We start from the raw sequence: 23,733 nt of genomic DNA on the forward strand, positions 1-23,733 counted from the left end.
TACACACACCCATGCCTTAAGCTTGATCATTCATGCTGCATGAGATGCCAAGGGAAGTAACTCTGCAAGAATCACATTTCAGCCATATCTGGCTGCCGTTTGAAACAGCCACAAACAATGTCTCAAACATTCCTGGTTTAGACAGATTTCTATGTATTGGGTTAAAACACCTATGTCTTACAATGGAAACAACATGGTTAAGTCGCAATGGCATGGTAAAAATAAGCCCTTGATCATCCAGAAGAACAGCCACCTAGTTTATTACAGGCAAACATAAATTCTTTGAGTGGCATTTTAGAAGTTGGACGTACAATACTGAACAAACTTTAGAGACCGTACTTAATTTATAGCTAGGGGTGGTGATGATGATTTTGAGAGGGGTGTGTGTGGTGTGGTGTGGGGGTGTCACCCCATTTTGTTCTGAGGGGGTGGGGGATGTCAGCAATTTTGTTAAAATTATGGAATGGGGGGGGGGTAATTGATTTATACATGACATGCAGTCACTTACTTTGTATATATATTGGGGGTGTGTGGTGGGGTGTGTGTGTCTTACACATTGTAAATGCTTCTCCATAAAAAATCGTGTAGTTTATGCTGCACTCAGCAATATTCCAGCGTTATGGCGGCGGTCTGTAAATAATCGTGTCTGGACCATACAATCTAGTGATCAACAGCATGAGCATCGATCATATCGAGATACGATGACATGTGTCAACCAAGTCAGAGAGCCTGACTACCCGATACTATTAGTTGCCTCTTACGACAAGCATCGGTTACTGAAGATGAATTCTAACCCGGATCTTCATGGGTATAACATGCATGGGTCAGTGAGTGAGTGAGTTTAGTTTTACACAGCACTAAGCAATATTCTAGCTATATTACAGCGGTCTGTAAATAATCAAGTCTGGACCAGATGATCCAGTGATCAACAGCATGAGCATCAATCATATCGAGATACGTTGACACATGTCAACCAAGTCATCGAGCCTGACCACCCGATCACGTCAGTCGCCTCTCGCGACAAGCATGGGTTACAGTAGATCATTTCCAACCCGGATCTTCACGGGCCTTTACTTTGTGACAACCGTAAGTTTGACACATCAAGGTTTGTGTTTGACTCTGAAGCCAGTAAAAACAGTTAACTTGACACGTGAACTGACAGACACACTGAATGAACAGTATCACTGACAATTTGATTCACAAAATAATCCTGGGGATTCAGAAAATAGAAAAATGCAATAAAGCCTCTCTTTGGGGGTTACTTTTCAGATTTCCCCCCCGAAAAGATTAAGTCGAGCAGGGGAAATATTAAGACTTTTGGGGTAACAATACGAAGCACCCATTTTAAAGATAGATAAAAAACAGTTTGATACCATCTACCCCATGCATAAGGCGACTCCCCTATTTGGGCTGATCTCAATAATTATTGAAGGCAAGATAACAGCAGGGGACACCTGAAGTGGGATACCCACATTGTACATGTGGGGAATCGATCTTGGGTCTTCGGTTTCACGAACAAACACTTTAACTACAAGGGTACCCTATTACTCCCCGAACTACATTAGGTCCCTGGGCAGGGTTGGGTAAAATGGGTTGGGTACCTGGGCAGGGTTTGGTAATATGGGTTGGAGTACCTGGGTAGGGTTATATGGGTTGGGTCCCTGGGCAGGGTTGGGTAATATGGGTTGGGTCCCTAGGGCAGGGTTGGGTAATATGGATTGGGTACCTGGGTAGGGTTGGGGACTATGGGTGGGTACCTGGGCAGGGTTGGGGAATATGGGTTGGGTCCCTGGGCAGGGTTGGGGGATTGGGTAGTACCTGGGTTTAGGGGACTATATGGGTATGGGTTGGAGTACCTGGGCAGGGTTGGGGAATATGAGTAGGATAATACAGGTCAGGACCTGGGCAGGGACAGGTAATATGGGTAGGTACCTGGGTAGTTCACTGGGACTCATCTTAAGCGTGGTTTAATAGAGATAAGGTTAGCATCATGTCGAATGTGTTGCCATCGGGCTGGACACTGAACCTCACGACCACTGTCCGTCTCCACCTCCAAGTAACCAAAGTTATCCATCCCAATAATGGTCACCTCCTGATTGCCCTCACTCTCGACGGTCACACGCACCCCAGTGTGAAGCCAGCTCTTGTAGTACTTCTCACAGAACTGACGATGTCCGTGAGTCTGGAACTCCGTGATGAGTCTCTCAATGTGGGTCACAGTCCTTGCAATAAGCTGGTCAGTCGAGCAGGACGGTAAATCAGTCCCGTGAACTTTATTATACTGCTGTATGATGTCGTTGATACAGATGGTGGGGTTGCTGTTGGCAACATTAAACCCGCATCCAATAACCGCATGAAACGTGGATCCCATCATCGTAGACGTGACGATGACGCCCCCCAGCTTCATCTTATTGCTGTAGTAGATGTCATTCGGCCATTTCAGTTTCAGGTCAAGGTTCTGGTACCCTGTCATGGACTTGATGCTGTTGACCACAGACAGTGATGTGATGTGTTGCAGGAAGGTCACTCTCTGTCCCAACTGACTATTGGTTGGAACACGGACGTGGAGGCTAAACATGCCACAACCTTCTGGACTCAGCCATGCGTTTCCACCTCGGCCCTTCCCGCTGGTCTGTCTGCCTGCGATAGCCACAACCCCAACACTCTCCGGGACACAAAACTGCAGTCCTTCAAACAGGGCCATTGTTGTGGGAATTATGTCAGCGTAAACAACAATTTGGCCAAGACAGGATGTTTTCAAATTTTTCCAGTACACTTCTTCGTTGAAGTATTTGTGTTTCTGAGATCCTGAGGTTATTACGGGCAGATGAGAACCACTCACTGTAACATTGTGAACATCTGTAGCGACGAACTCCAGATTCACTGACCTCGAGGTCAAGCACCTTCCCTTTAGTCGATGCTGTAAAGATGAAAGAAACAAGTCCTTTGTTGTTTGAGAGTTTGTCAGGAGAGAAGCTGGTGTGAGTGGCGGAATCCCTTGCTGAGAACAGTCCAGCCCAAGCCATTTGTAAAGGTATTGTAAGATTTCAATACGAACCGAATTGTCGCACTTCAGCTGGTCAAATGTATCTGGATCCATGGTGGCTTCGGAAGGATCCCTTTCAAGGTACAGCTGCGAGAGAACAGCTTTGCCTGCAGTTGACCCATGAGTAGAGATTCCAATCATTACTGGCTTCTTTTCTTGATTTTCCCGAGCCAACACCTCGACAGACATTTCCGTCATCATGCTGACATCATCCTTGTAATTGTATCTTCCCCGGAGGCACTTCACATCTTTCCATTTCTCACTCATACTGAAGACAGACAAACCAACTCTGGGCAAAGCTTCCTCTCTTTGAAGGAACTTGGTTTCAAACATGCTTCCAAAACTCATCACCGACCCTCCTTTATTGAAATAATCAAAGAAAATATCATTCACTCCATCATAAAGGCGTTCTGTAGTTATGACAAGCAAAACAGTGTTTTCTACCCAGGGTGTGGTTGTTACTTGGTCATGTTGCAAATGGTAGACAGTGTACGAGTCTGTGTTCACACAATCATTGATAACATCAGAGACACTTTTAAAATGTCGAACAGAGTCATGCTTTCCGCAGTAGATTAAAATATTGGGTGGTTTGGGGCTCTTAGCTTTTACTATTTTTTCTCCATCTGTTACTTCAGATTTAGATTCTTGAAGACTTGCTGGAATATCAGTTCGACTGGACTGATCTGACTGATCCGACTTTCGATGAGGCTTCTGAACATCAACAGGATCAGCAACGTTGGTTCCACCGTCTCTCTCCCGAAATGTTTTCTGTTTCAACGGTCTGCATAGTTAGAAGATCGAACCCTTCTTGTTCTTTCAGAGCTTCATCACTTAACACTGTACACATGGCAATGAAATCATCAACAGTACATCCTACCAGAATGCCAGTGTGTACCCCATGCCTCCATGCTATTGGTTGGCAATGTTTTAAGATCCAATGGTGACGAAGTTCTGGAACTTCTGTAGACTTATTTCCTTCCAGTAAAACATGTAACTCATACGATCCCGTGAGATTAGTGTCTCCAAACCGACTCCATGTTGCCAGGTTCACTGTATTCTTTGGAGTCACCGACGAAAGCAAAATGTTATCTTCATCATACACCACGGTTCGAACTCCTATTGGCATGGCAAACTCCGACATACGTGATGCTGCTGCTGATCTGCTTACTACGATGCTGCTATTACGTAAAACATGGCGGATTGCCGACATGAGGGCGACACGCCTTCGACATCGTCGATACCACTGAACCAATGAAATGTAGCCGACCGCAAGAAACATACTCTGTGACTGCAAGAATCGGAAGCCCAAGAAGTTTGTGTCAGTCGATGCTTGTACGTGTCACTCCTGTCCTTGCGTGTTGTTTACCTTCGCCTTTATGTTTTTTCTCCTTGCATTCATGATTAAGTTTGGGTTAGGTTGCCCCAGTTCAGGGTTACAATCGCATGTATCGAGATAACAGTATCCATGTAGCTCCTCCACAGCGCCACCACTCTCAGTCCTACCTCTCTCACTAGCATTCCCGCTGTGAGGAGCTCGGGCAACCCTGACCTTTACGATGAAAGCTTCCAACATTGCTTTTCTGTGAGATGATTTCACCTCAGCGACACCTCTGTCGTTATACGGAGGACATCCACATGGGACAACAAACCAATCGGTCTGCTGGAAGTTTTACCTGTTCACTTAAATTCATATGACAGTAGTGCGTTTATCTGTGAATGCTTAACGTTATTTAATATGTGTTGATTATCTTGAGGACACCTTGCATCAATCGTCAAGGCATTCTCGTCGTAGACGAAACACACAACATAGGCCGAGAGCCACGATGGGGTCGTACAGTCAAGACATGACCCTGCATCATATCTTGACTGTGGTACTGCATCGCGCCTATCAGCTGGGATAACTTTAGCTAAGTGTCAAGTATTACACCTCATTTAAATTACATTATAACTAAATCAATCATTTCTTGACATTTTAGCTAGAAACGAAGAAAAGCGTACATGAAGGCCAATGGAAATATTAATACCTGCATTACAATTTAAACAACTCAGAAATATCATACAGATGGTTATACTATCTTGTCAGACAGGCAAATGAAATAAATTAGCCAAGCTGTCGCTTACAATCTGTCAGTATTGTAAGCAAATAAACATTGTGAAACACAACAACACATTTGATAAATTGATTACACAATGCCATTTAGAAAGTGGTCAAATGTAACATATGTTATATTTGGGATTACACTTTCTTAGTAAGTATAGATTCTAGTACTTTTGTTGGGTTGAGTCCAATCTGGGATTCAAACCCACACCCTCAGTGTCAGGCACCTAATCGCCCGCACACAAATTTCGCCTAGACCGCTCAGCCACCGCGGCTTCCACAAAAATGAAAGTCGGACAACAGGTAGTGTAGACTGCAGAGTTTGTGTACCTCTCTGATAAGCGTAAATTGGCACGGCTCCACGTCCGAAAGCTGTGATTACACAATGCTATTTAGTAGTGGTGTTCCGATGATCGGTTATAATCGATAATTGATTGGTTACCCTTTTTCTAATAATTCTTAGAAAAACAGTAATGACTACCCAACTCAGACCACAAGACAATGGGCAGTCACCAATAATTATAACTTCTATCTGCATTATTCACAGAAATCACAATCATACTGCGTCTACTCACGCCTCGAAATGAAGTGTAGTTAACAGAAAATGGATACACATATATATTTTGTTTTGCGTAATGTCATATTTATTGTAGCTGGCGATCACAACAAACTGGCATGTGTATTTCACCTCATTTCATGCGCGTACAACTTTCGCCTACCATGTTCATGAGGGTACACTTTTTGCTTCAACCGCGATAGCACCAATTTCAGTTTCAGATTATTCTCAACAATCTCGAACTGATTACCACCTCATCATCCAGTAACATCAGTAAAACGTGTGTGAAATGGCAGCCTTATTTCACCTCATTCCATGCGCGTTCAACTTCCACTTACCATGTCTGTGAGGGTCCGTATAACCTTAGTATTGATTATACATATTTTACATTTATAGAGCAAAACCTGTAAGTAAAACTATACAATGCTGGGATATATTTCTCTTGGTAAAATAATAGTTTTAGGTATTATATTTTACTGATCACTGCGGCAGAATTCATCCTGTTATATTATTGGGTATGTTTTAACTAGATCACTGGGAAACATGTGCATGGCTGATTGCTATTTCCGGCTTTACATAGAGACAAATACACATGGTAATCTTAATCCCTGCATATAATACAATGCCTAGCAAAACAAATTAGAACTGAAAAGGTAAATAATCTTGTCTAGTGATGTTTAGTTGCAAGGTCGTCTTCTCTTGTCTCTCTGGTCATGTAAGCGATACAATGTCATTTTCTTATCCCCGGAAAAAGTTTTATGAAAATGTAACCCATAGATAAGCCGACGTCATTCTATAGACTGCTAATTTTGGTCCTCAAAATTCGGCTTATCTACGGTAATATACGGTACATTAGTGTAAAAAGTGGGTCAAAATTCGGGAAAAATTGTGAGGATTTGTTGTGATTGTGTAAAATCTGCAAAAGTGTGAATTGAACAGTCATATTTTTTATATCTTGGTAGTCTGTCAGTATTTATTTTTATACACATTTTTTTGTTGATCAATGTAGACTTGGGTTGTTTGTAATTTTGTACAATCTTGCCTCAGTTGACAATTATAACTTATGAAAAATATTATATTCAGGAGTTTTTAAGTTCTTGTAGATGCACCCTCAAGTCACGTTTTTCACAGAAACCAACCACATACAGTATTGCAGTATTGTAAAAGAGTTCAAATGTTTACCTGGGAATTGCACAAGTTGTAAAAAAATATTTAATTCTTAATTAGTGTAACCGATTGTACAATCAATCATTGATCGGATTAGACAATCCGATTGCAACCGATAATCGATTATGAAATTTCAACCGATTCCCACCACTACCATTTAGGTGCCTGACTCTGAGGGTGTGGGTTCGCATCCCGGATTGGACTCAACCTAACAAAAGAACTAGAATCTGTACTTTACTAAGAAAGTGTAATTCCAAATATATCATATGTTACATTTGATAAAAGTCAATCACAACTGCTGAATGACTGACAGACTGATTGACTGATTATTAAACAAGAAACAAAAATATAATTCGTAATTGATGTTTCATATATTGACTGTTGCGGAAAAGATTGTAATAAAATGTCATTTTGGAGTGAAATGGATTTTCAGTACCTATACTCCCTATTTTGTTACTTTCAGATGATGATATACAGATTCACCAAAGTAGAAAACTTGGATACTGTCACTTTATTGTGATTTGTGTCTGTCATTCCCATGACTACAGCCCCACATGTCAGATTACATAATTGTAGGGGTCGGTATTGCAGAGAATTTTCATATTGCGATATATTGCGATGCGAAAGCATATATTGCGATATGTATTGCAATATATTGCAAGAATTATTTTTGTCAAAAAACTACTTATAATCGAATTAATGCTTGATTCATCATGTTCATATAGCAAAAACACAACAAATTACTATGCTTGATTAAGCTTTAATAAACATTTTTAATCATGACAAAATAAATAATATTTGGCACAAATGAAACAAGGAAAAGAACAATCAACACAGTGGTTACTAGTTTGAACTAGTTTTTCCACTCTCCACTCTCAGAGATCACAGGTTATTAATGAGTAAATATTTAAAACATTCAGATCTAGAACATTGGGAACAAAACTTAAGAACACAACTTCAAACCGAACTTAACTTAGCTTCCGGTGGGAAAAGGGAAATATCCGAAGACTTCCGAGTGTTACGAAGTTTCCCGAATGCATGTCGAAATACCGGTTTTCGATCAGCGTATCGCAATACGTATCGATTTCATGTTAAAACCGGTAAATACCGGTAAACCGGTTATATTGCGCAGCCCTACATAATTGATGACTTTCTATTACAGGACAATAAAGGAACAAGGAACCTGATTTCACAGAGGGTTGGAACATGATGTACACTCAGTACAAATGCCTATACCATCTTCATCACAGCAGGGCTGTACATCAACAACTTGGTTTATACCTACACAGTTTGAAAAGAACCATCACTAAGATAGCATCACAATCAAACCTATCTAATCTGAACTCTGTACCACGAGTATCCTGCCAGTATGGGAAACTGAAGCAATGCAGGCGGCCCAGAGCAGGAGAATATAGCATATCTGGGAGAAACAAACATAACCTTTGTGACTATCACAGACTTTTTCTCAGCACCATTTCCACTCAACAACACTGTCAGTCGAGGGGATACTGTACTGAGAAGCGAGGCACACCTCCATGGCGGATTCTGTTTTTTGGGAGTGATGTTTTTTCTGTGAAAATTCTACAGGCTCTTCAGGAAAACAGGTGTGGGTCAGTTTATTGCAGAAAGTTTTGTTGACATTTGTTACTTGCATGCTACTGAATATTGATCCTCGAGTGGATCTAGAAAAATCCCTTCAGGCTGACTGGTGGTGTAATGCATTCTCTTCCCACAGAGGTTACTTGTCATATCTTCCTACGAACGTGTGTTCTGATACGGCCATATTTTCTGGTTCTCGTAAAATCCCTTAGCGGCAAAAAAATGATCTCCCTTCTTTCTATCCAATCAGAACACGTTTTACATCGACTTAGATCCAGCTTGACTAATACAAGCAAATATGGGGCCACAAATATCCCTCCTCTGCCGGGGACTTGTGTTGATGTTACACACAAGACGTTTAATAGCTAGCTTGTCCGTTGTCAACGATGGTGATGGAGACGCCATTGATCCGCCATTACATGACTGAGTTCTGTCTAAAAGAAACGTTTGCGCATCGCACAGGGAAAGAGGTTCTAGTTTTCACGAATCCAGAACACTCGCACCATGAAAGGGCCGTATTAGAACAGAGGTTCATAGGAAGATATGACAGGAATAACCTCTGTGGGAAAAGAATGTGTGTAATGATACATCAGAACTTTATTGTATCTCAGGGGGCGGTGGGGTAGCCTAATGGTTAAAGCGTTGGCTCGTCACGCCGAAGACCTGGGTTCGAATCCCCACATGGGTACAATGTGTGAAGCCCATTTCTGATGTTCCCCGCCATGATGTTGCTGGAATATTGCTAAAAGCGGCGTAAAACCAAACTCAGTCAGTCAGTCAGTATTGTATCTCAGTATGAGGCTAACGATGCATCATTTTACATCCCCTGTATCACAATACACACGATGCATTACAAAAAATAACAGGAATAAAACCAGAAACCTTTCAAGAACAAGTAGGGTGGTGGGGTCCCATAGTGGTTAAACTGTTTGCTCGTAACGCCAAATCCCCGGGTTCATTTCCCTACATGGGTACATTGTGTGAAGCCCAGTTCTCGCTATGATATTGCTGGAATGTTGCCGGAATGTTGCTGGAATGTTGCTAAAAGTGATGTAAAACTAAACTCACTCACTCAAGAAGAAGCTTATACAGATTCTCTTGTATTTCCCAGTTGGCTAGGAAATAGCACAATCTTCATAGTGTCCCTTAGCGGTTATGTTTCTCCCCTAAAATGTCCCTTATTGAGTCAAAGTGAGAATTAATGAAAATATTTTAACTCATTTTTCCTGGTGTAAGTAATTTGATTGCATACAAGTTTCTGAGATATAGTCACGCTTGTTGTGTCTCTCTGCAGGTCAGCATGCAGTGACACACTGGTGGAGACTCTGGATGTTGTGTCAACGAAAGGTCAGGTGAGACTGAAATACGGTGTGCATTATATCTGATACCTGTCAACTTCTTTGTGTGATGCTCCTTATATCATGTTTGATACCTGTGTATATCATGTTTGATACCTGTGTATATCATGTTTGATACCTGTGTATATCATGTTTGATACCTGTGTATATCATGTTTGATACCTGTGTATATCATGTTTGATACCTGTGTATATCATGTTTGATACCTGTGAAGTTCCGGGTTAGAACTCATCTTCAGTAACCCATGCTTGTCGTAAGAGGCGACTAACGGGATTGGGTGGTCAGGCTCGCTGACTTGGTTGACACATGTCATCGTATCCCAATTGTGTAGATCGATGCTCGTGCTGTTGATCACTGGATTATCTGGTCCAGACGCGATTATTTACAGACCGCCACCATATAGCTGGAATATTGTTAACTGCGGCGTAAAACTAAACTCAATCACTCACTCACTCGCTTGGGTAGCTGAGAACCTGTCAGCATTAACCTGTGAAGATCTGGGAATAATTGATCTTCAGTAACCCATTCTTGTCGTAAGAGGCGACTAACGGGATCGGGTGGTCAGGCTTGCTGACTTGGTTGACACATGTCATCAGTTCCTCATGCTGTTGATCATGCTGCTGGGGTTACACTCGATGCTCATGTTGTTGATCATGCACACAAAGTCAGCCACCTAACCCACTCAGCCACCTAACCCACTCAGCCACCGCAGCTTCCACAAATATTGCTGCCATATAGCTGGAATATTGCTGAGTGCAATGTTTCACAACAACCAACCAACCAAACAAACCTGTTAGCGTTATCGTTTGATGCTTCTAATATCAAGCCCAGGTAGACGAGAGCCGTGATGGTTACCTCCTGTCAAGACATGATGTCAATCACTGGATTGTCTGGTCCATCTGATTTTAATGAGATTTGAAATAACCCATTCCCCGAAACAGGAATATGTTTTCAAACTCAATGGAAACATTGGAACATCCAAATGGTCTCACATAACCCTAATCCTCCAGAGTCTGCATTGGCTGCCGGTTGAAGGCAGAATTCAGTTCAAGATCCTCACTCTTGTTTTCCGCTGCAGACACGGCCTAGCTCCTCCACACCTCTCTGAGATGTTGTCAACATATGTGCCTACCTGTTCTTTCCGCTCCCAGAATCAAGATCTTGTCTAAGTTCCCCAAGTTCATCTCAAACACTTTGGCCTTAGATCATTCCAATTTGACGCACCAACCCTGTGGAACAGTCTTCCTTCTCCCATAAAAAAATGCTTCATCCTTAGAAGCGTTCAATTTGGGACTCAAAACCTCACTCTTCAAAAAATTCTACAACCTGTAACTGCCAAATATTTTGATGGCCATTTTGACGAACTGTCATATTTTCCTTATAAACTCTAGTGACTCCTTTATATGTAGCCCTTTGAGCATGCTCTGGATGGACTATGGCGCACAAGAAATAGCCATTTATTATTATTATTATTATTGGAATCACTGAACTGTACCATTTATCTGTGAAGAATTCGATCTTTTCTTCAGAACAGTGTGAAGACATATGCTGAAACCGTGGGTGTTTCCATCCGTGACTGGCCAATACCAGATCTGACCGGTTGCTACGATGTGGGGGTGCTGGCGTCGTTCGGGTATCTTGTTCCAGGGAAAGTCATCAGAATGTTTCCACAGTATGTCATGCCAGGAATTCTTACCTCTGCAGAGATGTAAAGAATTAATGTTTCTGAGTTAATATTTTCTAAAGGAACGAATATTTGCAGAAATATAGAAAATATACCTGAAACTGCATTTAAAAGTATTATCCTTGAAAAAAATTCCACTGGAGTGAGTGAGTGAGTATGGTGTTACGCCGCTTTTAGCAATGTTCCAGCAACATAACGTCTGGGGACTCCAGAAATGGCCTTCACACTTTGTGCCAATGTGGGAAATCTAACCCAGGCCTTTAGCGTGATGAGCAGACGCTTTAACTATTGGGCTACCCCACCACCCCCTCCAGAGGAAAGAATATTCATATGAGAAAATACTGCATTTGAAATTATTATCCTTGAAAAAAATTCCACTGGAAATTTTGCTTAGGATATTACTTTATTCTGTATTTGTGCTGTTGTTCAGACTATCAACCTCTGGTTTACACAACACCAAGAAGTAGCATTTATGCCTTTTGCATAGTGAGTGAGTGAGTGAGTTTAGTATTACGCCACACTCAGCAATATTCCAGCTATATGGCGGCGGTCTGTAAATAATCAAGTGTGGACCTGACAATCCAGTGATCAACAGCATGAACATTGTTTTGCGCAATTGGGAACCGATGACATGTGTCAACCAAGTCAGCGAGCCTGACCACCCGATCCCGTTAGTCGCCTCTTACAACAAGCATGGGTTACTGAAGATCAATATTCTAACCCGGACCTTCACGGGTCGCCTTTTGCATAGAATGTGTAAAATGACATTTGCACATACCCACCCTCCATTTACATCTTTGACAAATGATAAATGCTGATTTGAGGATTTCATGACTTCCAGTGGTATCCTGAATGTTCATCCAAGCCTGCTGCCGCGATGGAGGGGGGCGTCGCCTCTTGTACACACCATCCTGTCACGTGACAAGGTGACTGGAGTGACGATCATGAAACTGAGACCCAAACAGTGAGTGATTACATGTACACCCATTTCTATCATGAAATTGTTTCTATATGATCAGCACCAGCTACCCAAGGCAAGGGAGGTAACTGACTATAAGAGTCAAGTTTCCACTATTGTCCACTAAGCTGGCTAAGATATGCATATTGTATCTGAACAGTCAAATCGTGCAGTGAAAACAACAACAGGTTTGTAAACACATGATCACAGTCATGAAAAAGCCTGAAATTTGGACCTTTTACAACAAGTCCCTAAATTAATTTTAGCCATGAAAAGGCACCAATTGCCAGTGATTTGCCCCAGAAAGGCAAAGTTATGATTTTATAGATATAGATTTTATACATAATAAGAATATGTTGCAATGACAGTTGGTGTTAATTGATCTCTACGTTTTCCACCAGTGATGTTACCCAAGTGAAGCAACTGCAAACCAAGAAGCGGGGTGCTCACGGAGTAGTTTACTGTAGGAGGCTGTCTGGCGATGACAACTGACATGCATCGTGATGTAGGTTACCAAGGCAGTGGCGTCATTACAGTGTGGCGTCATGCAAATGTTAATACTACAGTACAAACTCTTCGCAAACCTCTTTATGTAACTGGTTTGGGGTTTGAAACCAAAAACTATAACAAAAATCACGCTATTTTGTCAATTTGGGTAATAAATAAAAACCACTTTCCGGTCTCATTACATACACGAATTATCTGAAACTTGTGACCTTTCTATGGTATATGACTCGCTTTAAGCTCTGTCAGATAACATAGGAAGGACACTCGTTCGTATAATTCATATGTAATGAGACCTAATCTCAATATTCTCTGTATACTTAATAATGGTTAAATGGCCTTTCTGTAATTTACAACATAGAGGGCTGATGTTATTACTATGCTCCATGGCTACCGATCAAAGGCATGTTTGTAAGTTTCCTTTTGTTGGAATTTCTGAAATCACGGTAGTAAAGAAATGACATCTGATTAGGTGAAACTCTGACAATTGAGTTGTCAAAGTTCTGTCAGAGGTCATCCGATCTGAACAGAGGTCTCATCTCAGAGTAAAACTTTTGTTTATTTGGTTTATTGGTTTATTTGTTGTGTAATGCCACACTTTGCAATATTCCAGCTATATGGCGCTGGTCTGTAAATAATCTAGTCTGGACAAGACAATCCAGTGATCAACATCATGAGCATCAATCTGTGCACTTGGGATACCATGACACGTGTTGACCAAGTCAGCGAGCATTACCACTCGATCCCGTTAGTCACCTCTTCGACAAGCATGGGTTACTGAAGACCAATTCTAACCTGGATCTTCACGGGTAATCAGAGTAAAGAGGCGTATTTCTCAGTCCATGGTTGGAGAAGGCGTCAATACCCGATTAAGTATGAGAGGTTTTGTGATGGAGTGATCTCAGTGAAATTGACATAGTAATCGTTTCACTGTGGTGACCTGTCTGTCCAGATAACAAATGTGTGAGTTTTGAGCAGTCAAATGTCCGTTTTCAATTAAAATCATTGGGTTTTTAACAAAAGAAAACAAATGATGGTTCTTTTTCTTCCTTTGTGGGCTGAAGATGTATCAATTTTGAAACATAGATGTCATTTCCTTCCATTTTAGAGCTTGTTTGTCATCATTAGCAAGTTAAATTTCCTGAGAGAAACATTATTGTATTTTGTTGTTTCCTTGGGCAAAATTCGTTTTTGGTTACTTGTTTCCAGAACACAAAATGCTTTCGCGTCCAGAACAAGCAGGTAGAAAATGTCGCATGAAATGTAGACTTATTTAACGTGAAATACACAGGTTTTGTGATACCATGAACAATGAATATTGCTAAAAGCGGCATTACACCAAACTCACTCACTCACTCATTCAAAATAAAGTGATGGGACACATGCACTTCGGGAATCTAAGTTTGATTGTAATCATATTGCTGGAATATTGGTAGATTAACATCACCGACTGACGGAGTTATGGTTTTACGCCGTGTTTAGCAATATTCCAGCAATATCCACGGCAGGTGACAGCAGAAATGGCAGGGTGGAAATAACCCATTGCCCGGCCTTCCAGTCCAGTGTTTTTCTGTCGGGCAAGCAAATTTGTATGTCACACTGTACCGGTGTCCAGTTGATATTCCAATGTTAATTATGTTGTTTATTTAAAAAATCAACAAGAAACTGGCTGGTATAGTGGAAAAATGATCAGGGCAGAGTGATTTTTACATGTGCCACTGTACCGGAGTACACTAGCAATTTTAAAGTTATTTCCACCTCTGAATGGGCTTCACAAATTGTATCCATGTGGGGAATCGAACCGGGCCTTTGGTGTGGCACGCTTTAACCACTAGGCTACCCACCCCAGATTAACATCAATGTCTCTGAAATAAACATTTTTTTCACAGAGAAAAAAAGTTTTGAAATTAAAATGAAATACAATAAAAAATAAGCGTTAGAAACGTTTTTCATTTTCAAAAACTGTGGTAAGAATTTTGGCAACAGTGATGTAAACAAGACACATTCATTCCTTCTACTGGTTATTGTTCGTAAGCGACCTCTCTTGTCAGATATTGGATTTCATTGCAGTTTTGATAAATTCATTTAATGTTGCACATTTTTGTTATTTGTGCATGTTATGGTTCAATGGTGCATGACTGCAGTTTACATATCACCCGTGAAGATCTGGATTAGAACTGGTTTTCACCAATCCATGCTTGTCGTGAGAGGCTTAATTGAAAGGATCAGGCTGTCAGGCTCTGGCTGACTTGGTTGACACATGTCATGGTATCACAACTGCGTTGATTAATGCTCATGCTGTTGATCACTGGATTGTCTGGTCCAGATTTGATTATTTACAGAGGGGTGCAGCTGGAATATTGCCGAAAAGCGGGGTTTCAAGAGTAATGAACAAGCCTTTTGTATCCTTGAATCATTATGATGGAGATGGTCTCCTGATGTCCAGTATTGTATTTTTGTTACAGTTTTGATGTCGGCACAGTCCTAAGCGAGGAGAAGATGTTGGTCCCAGATGGGTGTACAACCCCCAGTTGTTTGATGTGGCTGACCAGACGGGTCTCACCTGGTGAGTGTGTGATAAGAGGAATGGTGTTGGTGCCATTCCAATAACCGATCTTAGCTCTACTGAATCGTAAAACCCTAAAATCTCAATCTTAGCATGACGTTACGATCGCATACCGCTCCACTACCCAATCTTACCCAAGTCAATCGTAGAAGTAAGATCCAATGTCTAAGTTGCTCATGACCAACTTAAGATTGCTAAAATCAATCTTAGAGAAATCAAAATAAATAGACTTCTATTACTCTATGCGAAGAAGAAGAGCGGAAAGCATTACACTGTGAGCATGTTTACTGCACACATCAACTCAACTCAGTAGTTACATGTACAAAGTAAACCCATACTGAACTAAGATTAAATTATCTTTGTCGGCAACCATGTAGTTTCAAGGCAGGATTAATTGGTGACAATACACATTCGATTAGAGCTCATTTCTCGATGCCAGATTAGACAGCACTGATTACTGTTATAAACACATATTCTGGCTGCTCATTGCATGCCGAGATGCGAGAATTGACAGCTGCCGGATTGCAGGGCTTCTAAATGATGATAAATGTATTAACCTGGGACAGGACTGAGATTTTATGACCCGGTGTTGACAACTTGCTGGATTAGACAGCTGCTGGTTTTGACAGCTTTCACTGTATACTAACAGGATTGCAGCCGGAGGCCCAGTGCCCGGTTGTTATTGTATCGGTTCAGCAGTTTCAAATATTTGCAGGCCCTTGTGGACTTCAGTTAATTATCTGTCTCTTATTTTCAACTGGAACCTTTTCCATTTTTTTACTTTTAACGCTTTGGGAATCATCCATGATCAATCATGTTCACGATAACTTACAGTTTCACTCTCTGGTATTTCTGTGCTAAAATAAAGCACATAGGAATGTCAACACCAGTCTTTAACAAATAAAAACATCTCTCTGTGCCATAGGTTTTGGCTAATTGATTTTGTAGAAATGGTGTGAAACGGTATACAGTGTAGTCTATTGTGTTTTATTGGTTTGACTTTAACAAAATGGGCCTGCAGATTTCATTCAGGGCCTGTAGATTTTAAAGCCTTCAGGCAGCAAGTGTAAACATGATTTAGTTCGAGTAGTAAAAGTTCCGTTTGAATAAAATGCCGTGAAATAGTGAACGGATGACACGAATAATAATTCTCGCTGACACACGCAAATGTTCCATCCAACAGGAACAAATACCGTGAGCCATTATTGAATGCAAAATGGACTCGCCCAACTTGTCAACATCGGGATCTCTCTATACTTAAATACACATGAAACATGTTACATCAAGATGAAAACCAAGTTAACAAGCGGGCATGTGCCACACAGCAGGAAGGTGCAACATGGAGACAGGGGAATACACAGCTCTAATACAGTATATTTGTGAAAACAAATACAAGGAAAAGGCCACAGAAAACGAAAAGGTGAATAAGGAAGACGGCTAAGCACTTCATGTTTCCTCGTGAAGCTTCATTGTACTATGTATCAGGCGACATCAAAGATATCTCCAGCTCCATTGAAGCTTGTCATAACTGATGATCAGAAATTGGCAACAATGAGGATGTGCCATATTGATCACTGTAAGTTTACCCAAACTACTAGTATACATCAAATTATAATCGAAAGATATATAAACTATTCTTCAGTAATATCCGATTTCGATCAGGACCATTATCACCTGATACATGCTGTACTTTTGACGTGTACAGATTATTTCATCATAAAGCTAAATCAATGACATGTAGATATTTATACATACATTCTTGAAATAATATTTTTGAAATAGATGTACATATTTTAAAGAAAGGTGAAATGCCACGAAGTGAATGCATATTATCAAATATTGTCATGCTGTTTATTTGGATTTGGGGTGCTTAATATTAATGATAATTATAATAATGCATTACCCACTGTACTTTTATCTTTACAATTTCAGCGTCCCATTTTGGGGATGGACAAGACGATTCTAAAGTGGCTGAGAGGTACTACTGGAAAGGGTCCTATAAGGATGTCAGAGACTATGTCAGGACATGTGAAGAGTGTCAGAAAACCAACAAGAAGTGCAAAACAACACACGAGTGAAATGAATCCAATTCCAATACCATCTGGGGCATGGAAAAAGAATAGGTATTGACCTTATTGGCCCTTTCATGAAAGACAAAATGAGCCATTGTCTGAAGCAGGTTACTGTCATGTGTTGACTGTAATTGACTATTTTACTAATTATGCCCAAAGCGGTACCCATACCTTCAAAAGAAAGTGTTAATGTTGCCAAATGTCTTCATGACATGTTTTGCATGTTTGGTGTACCACTGGAAATTGTAAGTGATAATGGAGGAGAATTTAACTCTTAGTTGATGAGAGAGTTGGCAAAGGTATATGGGTATAAACATATTCATACCCAGTCCATTCCATCCCTCAATCAAATGGAGAGAAAGTGTGAAAAGACTCAACCTCGACATTAAAGAACATGTTGAATAAGGTTGTGCAGAATGAACCCGAGTAAGTGGGAACAATTCATTCCTGGATGTTTATTAGCTTACAACAACGTCTAAACATTCATCGGCGCAGTTTTAAGCCATTTTATTTGATGTTTTAGGTAATCAGTATTGCCCTAATGAAAATTGTCTTGGGGAAACTGCTTCCACAAGTGCTAAATTCAGGCCTACAGTGAACAAGAGATTGAGAAATGTGTTCAGATAATACAAGACATGAAGTCTCAAATTACAGAGACTGTTTTGTGAGAGCAATAATGTAAAGGCTCAACAAATTCAGAAGAAGCATTTTGACAGGCATACAGAGTGGAAGCACAAAAGTTTACAGTGGGTGACAAAGTGATGGTGAGAAATCCTTGAAAGAGACAAAAAGGACTTATTAAAGTGAAATGGAATGGACCCTACATGATATCAGGAAAACCCAGGAGGATCACATTATCAAGTTAGCACTATGGAAGGTTGTTTTATCAGCACATACAAACAAATGAATATCAAGAAATATCATGAACCAGCAGCAACAGCGTAGTCCCTCAAAATGATAAGAATTTGAACAGTGAAGTTGTGCAAGTCGAAAATGCATCACAAGAAGAGATTGACTTTGGTAGATGTAGCTGAGAACTATTGAAGGTGAGCAGATGGATGCAACCTGCAGCGTGGTTGAACCCCTTTTCAACTTCTTTCCACAGGCGTGAAGTGAAAGTGAACTGTTTTAACACAAGATACATACAGAATCCTCAGTTCAGATTCTGGGGAATCTATTTCCATAATGACCGTGAGAAAATAGCAGACCAAGAAGAAAGTGTAAGTGATAAAAGACAGAGAGAGTAGTATTTATGAGTATTTTCATTAGGTTTTATCTACACATGTATGCAGTCAGATGAGATGAAACCAATGTCCAAAATAAAGACAAATGATGCCAATCAGAACAATACTGTATTTAGTCTTTTTTTAAGGAACTTTCACATGATGATGATTGCTTCTTGATAGCCACAGGATGTGTTCCATATGGAACAAATGCATTAGAGGAGAAATCCTTTCTTCCTTTCCATTCCCTCCCCAAAATAAAACATACCCCAATTTTTTAAGACTACCCCTACAAACAAAACCCTCTTTTTGTAGACACTTTTAGGATGTGTGTGGAATTTCCTATTTGCCCGGAATAAATTCTGTGTGTGCGGAACAAAATATTTGTTCCGCATGCACTATTACAGGAACAAATATTTGATTGAAAAGTTCCGGTGGAACTTTTACTAGGGGGAACCAAATCTTTTTTACAGACCCTGATGCCCAACTGGCAAATTGAAGTATTGGAAACACTGGTGGTCAGGCTTGCTGACTTGATTGACAAATGTCATCGTATCCGAATTATGTAGTCCGATGCCCATGCTGTTAATCACTGGATTGTGTGATCAAGATTTGATTATTTACAGACTGCTGCCTATTATTGCAGGAATATTGCTGAGTTGAACTGCTAACAAACAAACTGTCCACCATATTTGCTGTTGCTGAGTGCCTGATGTTGTTAACAATGTCTGTTGTTGTTCAGTGTCTGAATGAAATATATGTGTTTGCTGTTGTTGTTCACAATGTCTGTTGTTCAGTGTCTGAATGAATTGTCTGTGTTTGCTGTTGTTGTTCAGTGTCTGAATGAAATATCTGTGTTTGCTGTTGTTGTTCACAATGTCTGCTGTTGTTCAGTGTCTGAATGGATTGTCTGTTTGCTGTTGTTGTTCACAGTGTCTGTTGTTGTTCAGTGTCTGAATGAATTGTCTGTTTGCTGTTGTTGTTCACAGTGTCTGTTGTTGTTCAGTGTCTGAATGAATTGTCTGTTTGCTGTTGTTGTTCACAGTGTCTGTTGTTGTTCAGTGTCTGAATGAATTGTCTGTTTGCTGTTGTTGTTCACAGTGTCTGTTGTTGTTCAGTGTCTGAATGAATTGTCTGTTTGCTGTTGTTGTTCACAGTGTCTGTTGTTGTTCAGTGTCTGAATGAATTGTCTGTTTGCTGTTGTTGTTCACAATGTCTGCTGTTGTTCAGTGTCTGAATGAATTGTCTGTTTGCTGTTGTTGTTCACAGTGTCTGCTGTTGTTCAGTGTCTGAATGAATTGTCTGTGTTTGCTGTTGTTGTTCACAGTGTCTGTTGTTGTTCAGTGTCTGAATGAATTGTCTGTGTTTGCTGTTGTTGTTCACAGTGTCTGTTGTTCAGTGTCTGAATGAAGTGTCTGTGTTTGCTGTTGTTGTTCACAGTGTCTGTTGTTGTTCAGTGTCTGAATAAATTGTCAGTGGATGATGTTGTTCACACTGTCTGCTGTTGTTGCAGCTGTTGAGGACTCTGGGGACCCTCTCAACCATCGCGGAGAAGGAACAAGTCAAAGATGGAGTGACCTATGGTGCGTTTTCAAACCAGTAATCTGGATTAGCTTACACCCCCAGGATAGCTGTTGTCAAATATGTGAAACCTACCCATGAAATCTGGATTAGCTTACACCCCCAGGATAGCTGTTGTCAAATATGTGAAACCTACCCATGAAATCTGGATTAGCCTACCCCCCAGAATAGCTGTTGTCAAATATGTTGAAACCTACCCATGAAATCTGGATTAGCTTACATCCCCAGGATAGCTGTTGTCAAATATGTGAAACCTACCCATGAAATCTGGTTTAGCCTCGTCCCAGAATAGCTGTTGTCAAACATGTTAAAACCTACCCATGAAATCTGGATTAAGCTTTTACATCCCCAGAATGGCTGTTTGTCAAATGTTGAAACCTACCCATGAAATCTGGATTAGCCCTCTCATTCCCCAGGATAGCTGTTGTCAAATATGTGAAACCTACCCATGAAATCTGGATTAGCCTACGCCCCAGGATAGCTGTTGTGTCAAATATGTGAAACCTAACCATGAAAATCCAGTTAGCCTACACCCCAAGGATAGCTGTTGTCAAATATGTGAAACCTACCCATGAAATCTGGATTAGCCTACACCCCCAGGATAGCTGTTGTCAAATATGTGAAACCTACCCATGAAATCTGGATTAGCCTACACCCCCAGGATAGCTGTTGTCAAATATGTGAAACCTACCCATGAAATCTGGATTAGCCCTCATCCCAAGGATAGCTGTTGTCAAATATGTGAAACCTACCCATGAAATCTGGATTAGCCCTCACGCCCCAGGATAGCTGTTATCAAATATGTGAAACCTACCCATGAAATCTGGATTAACCTACTCCTCCAGGATGGCTGTTGTCAAATATATGTGAAACCTACCCATGAAATCTGGATTAGCTTACACCTAAGGATAGCTGTTGTCAAATATGTGAAACCTACCCATGAAATCTGGATTAGCCTTCTCCTCAGGATAGCTGTTGTCAAATCATTTGAAACCTACCCATGGAAATCTGGATTAGCTTACACCCCAAGGATAGCTGTTGTCAAATATGTAAAACCTACCCATGAAATCTGGATGAGCTTACACCCTCAACTACCCATTGTCAAATATGTGGAAACCATGAAATCTGGGTTGGAATGTTTCCATAGTATCCTGAGCAGTTCATGAGAGTCTCTAAGTGAATGAGCTAATTAGAGCCCAGACTCTGTCTCTTACTTGATTGAGTTAATTTAGTTTTAAGCCACTTTTAGCAATATTCCAGCAATATCACTCTAGGGGAGCACAAAGAAATGGGCTTCACACATTGTACCCATGTGGGGAGTCGAACCCATGTAATTCAGTGTGGCGAACACTTTAACCACTAGGCTACCCTACCACCCTTGGTTGATTGGGAGTCATCCTGCAAGGACAGCATATTTTGCTCATAACATGTATCACTGGATTGACTGACACAGACTTGTTTATTTACTGACTGCCATCATAAAGCTAGAAAATTGCTAAAGCACATTACATTAAAATTTTGCCACCATAAAGCTCGAAAATTGCTTAAATGCACATTGCATTGATAATTTGCCGTCATAAAGCTTTGAAAATGCTTAAACACACATTGCATTAATAATTTGCCCGTCATAAAGCTTTGAAATTGCTTAAACACATTGCATTAATAATTGACTTGATATTCATACTTTGATCTCTTTGTGTATTTTGATGTGACTCAATTATATACAGGCTGTATTGATACATCTGTGACCCAGAGTATGCATGCACGAACACACACTCCTCACTCCTCACTTACTCACTTCTCTTTCTCTTAAATTAGGCGGTGGGGTAGCCTAGTGGTTAAAAGCGTTGGCTCGTCACACGAAAACCAGGTTGAATCCCCACATGGGTAAAATGTGTGAAGCCCATTTCTGGTGTCCCCTGCCGTGATGTTGCTGGAATATTGCTAAAAGCGGCGTACCAAAAACTCAGTCAGTCCCAGTCAGTCTTTCTCTTACGTTGGATATTCCTTGAAATTTCTTATTTACATATGTCCAAGTAGCAATTCTGTAATATTATCCACAGCACTCTGTATAAAGTGCATCAAGTGTTGTAGTATCTGAGGCAGGAATAGGTCCCCAGCAGCCAGTATCATGGATGGTGGTGGTCAGGCTCAGTGGCTTGGTTGATTGTGCTCAGATTTTCCCTCTTGCCCATCTCTCTGTCCACCAGGGTCAAAGATCATAACCACCTGCTTACTCTCCCTTTGTCTCCCAGGTAGCTACTAAACACCCCTCCCTCCCTCTCTCTCCCTCCCTCTCTCTCCCTCCCTCCCTCTCTCTCCCTCACACAGAGGAATCAGAGAGAGAGACAGACAGAACACACACACAGACAGAGAGGGACACTCCACAGACAGAGAAGGGACACACACACACAGGGAGGAACACACACACTCACACAGAGACAGAGATACAGACACAGTGAGACAGACACAGAGAGACAGGGATACACACTCACAAAAGAGACAGTGACACACAGACAGAGGCACACACTCACACAGAGGAGGGAGACAGAGGGAGACACTGCACACAGACAGAGGGACACACACAGAGGGAGACACCTGCAGCACAGACAGAGGGACACACACAGAGGGAGACACACCAGCACAGACAGAGGACACACACAGAGGGAGACACACGCACTTTCAGACAGAGGGACACACACAGGGAGAAACAGCACAGACAGACAGACACACAGAGGGAGACACAGCACAGACAGAGAGGGACACACACAGAGGAGAGACAGACACACAGACAGACAGACACACAGAGGAGAGACACACAGACAGACAGAGGGACACACACAGAGGGAGAAACAACACAGACAGACAGACACACACAGAGGGAGACACACGCACAGACAGAGGGACACACACACAGAGGGAGACACACGCACAGACAGAGGGACACACACAGAGGGGGAGACACATGCACAGACAGAGGGACACACAGAGAGGGAGACACACAGACAGAGGAGAGACACACAGAGGGAGACACACACACAGACAGAGGGACACACAGAGGGAGACCTGCAGACACAGACAGAGGGACACACAGGGAGAGGGACACACACAGACAGAGGGACACACACAGAGGGGAGAGACACACAGACAGAGGGACACACAGAGGGAGAGACACTGCACAGACAGAGGGACACACACAGAGGGGAGACACAGCACAGACAGAGGGAGACACACAGAGGGAGACACACAGAGGGAGAAACCTGCACAGGGACAGAGGGAGACACACAGAGGGAGACACACAGAGGGACACACACAGAGGGA

General features: G+C 41.4%; 2 protein-coding genes across 5 annotated transcripts in view; one reads left to right on the forward strand and one right to left on the reverse strand.

Annotated features, from left to right (window-relative positions):
- Positions 1–1,277: 1,277 nt before the first annotated feature.
- On the reverse strand, positions 1,278–3,511 carry LOC124260194 (biotin--protein ligase-like). Its single transcript, XM_046694454.1, is given in 4 exon segments — positions 1,278–1,693; positions 1,902–1,986; positions 1,989–2,031; positions 2,033–3,511. Coding segments are annotated over 3 exon segments (1,440 nt in total). The 5' UTR covers positions 3,395–3,511; the 3' UTR covers positions 1,278–1,693; positions 1,902–1,951.
- A 760-nt stretch (positions 3,512–4,271) lies between these two features.
- The window catches only part of LOC124260195 (methionyl-tRNA formyltransferase, mitochondrial-like), a 55,589-nt gene continuing 36,127 nt past the window's right edge, over positions 4,272–23,733 (forward strand). The window contains exons 1-5 of one of the 4 annotated variants that reach the window (XM_046694457.1): positions 4,272–4,378; positions 8,030–8,471; positions 9,761–9,818; positions 11,354–11,496; positions 12,350–12,472. In XM_046694457.1, coding sequence (XP_046550413.1) covers positions 8,074–8,471; positions 9,761–9,818; positions 11,354–11,496; positions 12,350–12,472 — 722 coding nt within the window. In that variant the 5' untranslated portion in view covers positions 4,272–4,378; positions 8,030–8,073. Of the gene's footprint in view, positions 4,379–4,601; positions 4,702–8,029; positions 8,472–9,760; positions 9,819–11,353; positions 11,497–12,349; positions 12,473–23,733 lie in introns of those variants that run through there. The other 3 variants (XM_046694455.1, XM_046694456.1, XM_046694458.1) reach the window with 3 other exon arrangements.

Source organism: Haliotis rubra, unplaced genomic scaffold (assembly GCF_003918875.1).
Source record: "Haliotis rubra isolate DU_JTF1 unplaced genomic scaffold, ASM391887v1 Scf753, whole genome shotgun sequence".
Lineage (NCBI taxonomy): Eukaryota > Metazoa > Mollusca > Gastropoda > Lepetellida > Haliotidae > Haliotis > Haliotis rubra.